The following is a 5,881-nucleotide window of genomic DNA, read 5'->3' on the forward strand; positions in this document are numbered from 1 at the left end:
AATTTTTAATATTTTTTATTAGATATGGAGTGCTTTAATGTTTGTTACTTATCAAATTTCAATTATTTCTTATATTTTATATTTAAAATTATTTCTTATCAAATTGTTCATCAAATTTCAATTATTTCTTATATCAGATTCTACTTTTTTTTAAGATTATAAGAAAAATAAAAGCATACAATCTGTTAATTTACTTATTATCTCTAATAGCAAGTTGTTTTTAAAAAGCGTTAGATATATAAATAAATTTGTCTTTATTGATCAAATTGCTAAAAGATTGTAGAAGTCTCTAATATGACAACTCACATTCAAATATCTAATAAAAGTGTAAATTAAATTTATTAATACTGATGAAAACAAGAAAAAGATGATAAAAGTTAAATATTTGACAAATCAAAACGTATCTAATAATTGCTTACTCATGTAAGTTGACTTGTTGATTACCATTCCAACAATGCTAGGGAACTAACTTTATATAAGCTAAGAATTAGCTAACTGATAAATCAGAGGTACCGGTGACTTTAACTGGATGTTGCTACTGATAGGCACACGGATGTTTCTTTTTCTTGTAAATTGGATGGTTTTGGATATGATTTTTATGTTTCATGTGTTATGCATTAATAAAACATAATTAATTATATGAAACCAACTAATGAATGATTAAAGCATCTGTATCTTCCCTCATATTTTGAACGTGGCCAATAATAATTTAACAAACAAATTAAATTATAAATTAATAAAACTAATTATAATTAATTATGTTGTTCCATTCTTGGCTAATTATTAGTTGGTTCCATATACTTTTCCTTACCATTTTATACGGACTAGAAGTAAGAAGAATTAAGCAGGTAAAATAACTCAAATTAAAGTCAAATATGAGTTGCTAAGCTTTGGCCAAACGTTGAAGAATATAAAACTTTGAAATATTTAAAAGCAAAATTGAATAAAAACTAGAAGGCAAGAAGTTAGGAGATTTATATATGCTCTAATTCTTAAGTGAAGTTTATGAATAATATGAAGTTATATAGAGAGTTTTATTTCCTCTATATTCGGAGAGTTTTGGTGTAGGATACTAGTGTTTTAATTTCCTCTATATTATGAGTAATATGTTTATTTCCTCGATAAATAGAGATTTGCATACCTATGTGCAATTGATTTATTCCTCTTTTTTCCCTCTTAATTATTTCTTATATTTAAGTTTGCAAAGCATTTGGAGAATTCATTCTTTCAATTGAGTTATTCTTTAATAATTTAATCATGATTATATAAGATATTGTTGAAAACATTTTAAGGAGCAGCCAAACAATAAACAGTAACAAGCGTTCTCCATGTGAAGCCATGATTTATTTCACTTTGGTTAGATCATAATGGACACTTTTGTTTATACTTGATACTTCTCAAAAAAACATAGACGAACTACTTATTTTCTGCTTCTGTTATTTCTTTAGAGGTACAAATAAACAATTCAAAAAATAAAAGAACTATTTATTTTCTTTTTTTATTGTTTTTTTTTTTGGTCAAGCTTTTTTTATTGGTTGAGTTTTATTTTTTCTGTGGTGTCCTTTGGGTTTTCTATCCCATTGATAATATTTCAGTGCTGGGTGACATCTCTTATTATTTCTCTTCTCATCTATGGCCCATTCCTTTTTTTATTCTTTTTGGACAAAAAAATTAATTTCCTTTACGAAAAATATTTGTATCTGACTATCGGAATAAATTCATGTTTTTTTTTATAAAAATTCAAAAACAGTTAATTTCACGTAAAATTTATAGTTAAAAATCATAAAATAATTTAATAAATTTAACTAAATTTTCATTTAACGACTTTTAGCTATCAACTTTAATTATCACTTTTTTTTTTGTCTCAACTTTTTCGTAACAAATGGACTTTTAAACAACAAATTTATAAAACCTAAAACGTTTCATAATAAAAGCCAGAGCAAATTGGCGAAAATTGCCAGAGATTTTCATGAAATAACTTATGTACCAACAATAATACAAGAATACAAAAATACAGTACATGATTTAGTGTTATTCATTATTTTAAGCCCAAAGATATGATATATGTTAAAAGAAAAAAAGAAAGCTAATAATAACAATGGGTTTTGTTTATCAACCAATGTCTAAGAACCATTAGCTGAAGGCATTGAAACTTTTTGTTTCCCTTCAATATCTATCTCTTTGACGCCATCACTCAGTGAAGACGATGGTTCAGATTCATACTCTCCTTTACAAACTACAGAACCATCATCCTCATCCTTTTCTTCTTCTTCTTCTTCTTCAAGAAGCCCCTTCTGCCGCAACTCTCTAACTTTCAGAAATTCGTCATAGTGGGCCTTTCTATGTTCTTTAAACCTTAAGCTCTTCTCTGTTTCAGAAACTAACAACATGTAAGGGTACTCTTTCAATTCAATACCATGCACATCATTAATCCACTACTACCGTGGTGTTTTCTATAGAAATATTTTGATGGACAAACCCAACTTATGCAATAAAGTAAATATAGTATAATACATTAGTTATTCAAATATTTGAATTATTGGATAAAAAATCAATCATCAAAACCAAAAGTCCCATATGAGCAAATACTATTACGAAATGAAAGAATGACAATCATATGTGATGAAACCACCAAGCGAAGATCGAGTAACAGTATCATACCGTCACCATCTTGATCCATTGCTTCTGCCTCATCCTCAGATGACCAACCGCCGGATTGCCCAGCACCTTTCTGGCTACTAGAAGCCATGTCATTCAGAGCACTCCATATTGCTTCAGCATGCACTGTGTGATTATCATTTTCATCACCAATACATGCATCAAAACTTCCTCGTACAGGGGATAGAGAACCTAAAAGATTAGTTTATTTCAGAACAGTTGTTACACATAAATCGTGTTCTAGAAATCCCATTAAGTCATTAACAATGTTAACTTAATATTCTTTACAAGAAGAAACCGAACTACACCAAAGCCTAAGTAAATGTTTGAAATGAAAATTTTGAAAACCATTAAAAAATCCATCGAGAAAACACTAGAAGCAATACTGTAGTTTAAAGCAGTAAAATATCTCTTTCCCCCTTGCTGAAATACAATCAAGCTATTATTTGCAAGAAGAGGTATATCAATGCATGCATAATTGAATACTAAATTACTAATTAAAAAATTGATGTGAACGAGAAAGCAGCATGAAATTTGCACTTCCGGTGATCTTCTTTACATACTATCGTCATCAATCATCGGATGATATGGAGTCTTAGGCTCAGTAATTTTCTGCCTCACAGGTTTGTTTGCCTCAATTTCTCCAATGTTAGCCTCGTCCCATCTTACGCGTCCCCTACAATGTGTAACAAAAATTCATGATATTTGGAACTTGCAATGTAATGTGCTTGAAAATAAGACATTATATAAATAAAAAACATGGTGATGATGCTTTATAAAGATATATCCTATCAGCGGAGAAATGCAAGAGGGGACTCCATAACAATTTTCATTCTTCTATCGACAATCATGTTCATTAAACAAGCAACATAAGATACCTATAAAATTAGCCGAACCAACAGATTTCCAGTATATCAAAAGGGATCAAATAGGATTTGGAACCATTCCTGTTCCTTTCTTTATTTTGACCTAAGGAGTGTTTGATGTGTACTATCCCCTTTAGTCTTGCATTTGTACACAGTACACACTTTCTGCTGAACAGGTAAACATACCACCAGACCCAGAGAAGGTTATGTTGAAAATATCTTTTGACTAAAAGGGTGTCATTCCTTTCCTTCATAGGCTCTCAATTTAGCATCATGGTTTTGGGAATATTTCCATTGATGGACATATAAAACCCATCTCAACCCTTTCCTTTAAAAGAGTTAATTCTTAAGATGGTCTTAGAAGATGAATTTTCAACTCAAGGGAAGGTATTAACTGTTCAGAAACTTCCATAGTAGAATGTAGTGCAAATTACCCGGACAGACAAATTTGTCTAATTTTCTCCTTATATTATAATACAAAATATAGAAGAAGCTGGAGCATAAGCAACTAACAAACAGAAAATTACTTGCTTGCATTACCTCATTTTGGAATACAATGATCTCTTCAAACACCAAAATTATTCAAAGCAATCAACAAGTGGCCTGATCAGCTGGAGAAAAAACATAACAAGTCATGTGGTAAGCCTTTAAGCCTCAGGACACTACAATTAATAGAAACCAAATAATAAGAAAAGAAAACTCTGAAAATGCTACTCAAAGACGACATTCCAAACAAGTCAAAGATTGTCAAAGCATGAAAGCAACTAGATACACAAACTGATAAAACATAAACTCTAAACTATGCATTTGAAAGAGAAAGCACACCATGATTGGGAAGAGTAAGGTAGTTAACAGTTAACAGTGAAAATTCAAACCCTTGTGGATAATTAGTACTCAATAAACAAAAAGCAAATTTTTTTTTTCATTACACAGTAAACATTAAGCAACGCGAAAAAAAAAAAACTGAATCCAAATTGGGCAAATCGAACTACTCCAATTACGTTCTACAGTTCACAACCCACGATTTTGATGAACTTCACAATTAAGCAGAAAAATTCACAAACTAACAAACCCTAAAACTTAATTGACGAAACATTAGGTGATCTAAAACAGCTTAGCGTCATTAAATTCTCATCGAATCCCAAAAGAGAAAGAAAGACGAGTCCATTGCAAAGAAAAACCCCAAAAATTTCGGTTGAAAACTTTTACCTAGAAAATATAGAATTGAATTTTCTCGGGAAACAAACAACAAAGAAAAATATAGAGTTGTATATACCTGGAAGATGAATTCGGCGTGTTAAAGGAGGAAGCAGGTGCAGTATGCTTAAAGCTTTAAACTTTTACCTCTCAAGAATGAAGATTCTTCTTCTCCATAGTCTACTCTCTCATATTTCCAGTCCTACCCTTTTCATTTTTATTTTACTTTAATGATAATTTTTAATTAATTATTTAAAATTAGAATTTAGAAATTATATCATGTTTTAGCGGAACCGATATTTATATGATGAGTAATATCTAAATTAGTTGCTAAAAGTTTTTTAATTAGATATATATTTTAAGAGAAAGTATTAGAAACCAATATTAATCGTGTATAATGAATTAAAAAAATAAAATTATAATTAAAAATTAGATCATTAATTAATTATTTAATTTTAAATTTTAAAAAATTATGATTAGTATTTAAATCCATTCACACTATGTACGATTATTTCTAATTTTACCGTAATTTTTAATACACGTTTAAAGTTTTCGGTCATCACCTTATGTCATTGGACTCTTTGCCGGTCATACCAATGCCGCCGCATCCTCTCACCGACACCGTCTTTGCCTCTGTCGGTCAATAATTACAAGATTGATTTAAATTTTTCTAAGAACTATTATATCTTTATTCAATAACTACAAAAGTGTTTTATCTTATTTTTCTACTAAAATATTAAAAATAAATTTACTGTTTAAAATTTGTTGAAAAAAAAAAGAGTATTTGACTTAAAAAGTTTTTAGAGACTAAAATGTCATAGAGAACAACATAGGCTTTTTCTATTCATTCTATACTTAAAATTTAAAACTCAAATTTCAAAAAATTTATTGAAAAAAAAAAAAAAAGAATTGTGTGTGGCCAGTGTGGGATAGGTTTGGTTGATTCTTAATAGAGAAACGTTATATTAGTCGCTCTTATATAGAGATGTGAAAAGAACAGTAGTGTTCTATTTATATATATATACACGCATATATTCATTTTCTTACATATGATTCTTAGATTTTAGTTGCATAAGAAAAGAAAACAAGTAATGAATTCGCCTGTCCCTACACATGGTTTTGGCTTTTTGCACATTTTATTACTTTGCTTTTAGCTTGAA

At 29.3% G+C, this 5,881-nt stretch overlaps 1 protein-coding gene across 2 annotated transcripts; it reads right to left on the bottom strand.

Annotated features, from left to right (window-relative positions):
- Positions 1-1,944: 1,944 nt before the first annotated feature.
- LOC112802833 (protein phosphatase inhibitor 2) lies at positions 1,945-5,672 on the bottom strand. Of its 2 annotated transcripts, none has more exons than XM_025846191.3 (5): positions 4,801-5,672; positions 4,065-4,135; positions 3,222-3,334; positions 2,662-2,850; positions 1,945-2,368 (listed from the first exon to the last, which is right to left on the bottom strand). In XM_025846191.3, exons 2-5 carry the CDS (start codon positions 4,067-4,069, stop codon positions 2,124-2,126), a joined length of 552 nt encoding a protein of 183 aa, XP_025701976.1. In that variant the 5' UTR covers positions 4,070-4,135; positions 4,801-5,672; the 3' UTR covers positions 1,945-2,123. The 2 variants fall into 2 exon arrangements, with proteins under 2 accessions (XP_025701976.1, XP_029154424.1); XM_029298591.2 differs by lacking the exon at positions 4,801-5,672 and adding an exon at positions 4,734-4,798.
- Positions 5,673-5,881: the final 209 nt, after the last annotated feature.

Source organism: Arachis hypogaea, chromosome 5, assembly GCF_003086295.3.
Source record: "Arachis hypogaea cultivar Tifrunner chromosome 5, arahy.Tifrunner.gnm2.J5K5, whole genome shotgun sequence".
NCBI classification, from domain to species: domain Eukaryota; kingdom Viridiplantae; phylum Streptophyta; class Magnoliopsida; order Fabales; family Fabaceae; genus Arachis; species Arachis hypogaea.

What these genes read in the sequence shown, in the direction of transcription:
- LOC112802833 (XM_025846191.3), bottom strand. An exon ending in TCCGATGATTGATGACGATA is followed by an intron (nt 2,851 to 3,221) that starts GTATGTAAAGAA and finishes CTAATCTTTTAG; the next exon opens with GTTCTCTATCCCCTGTACGA. An exon ending in AATGGATCAAGATGGTGACG is followed by an intron (nt 2,369 to 2,661) that starts GTATGATACTGT and finishes TTTCTGAAACAG; the next exon opens with AGAAGAGCTTAAGGTTTAAA.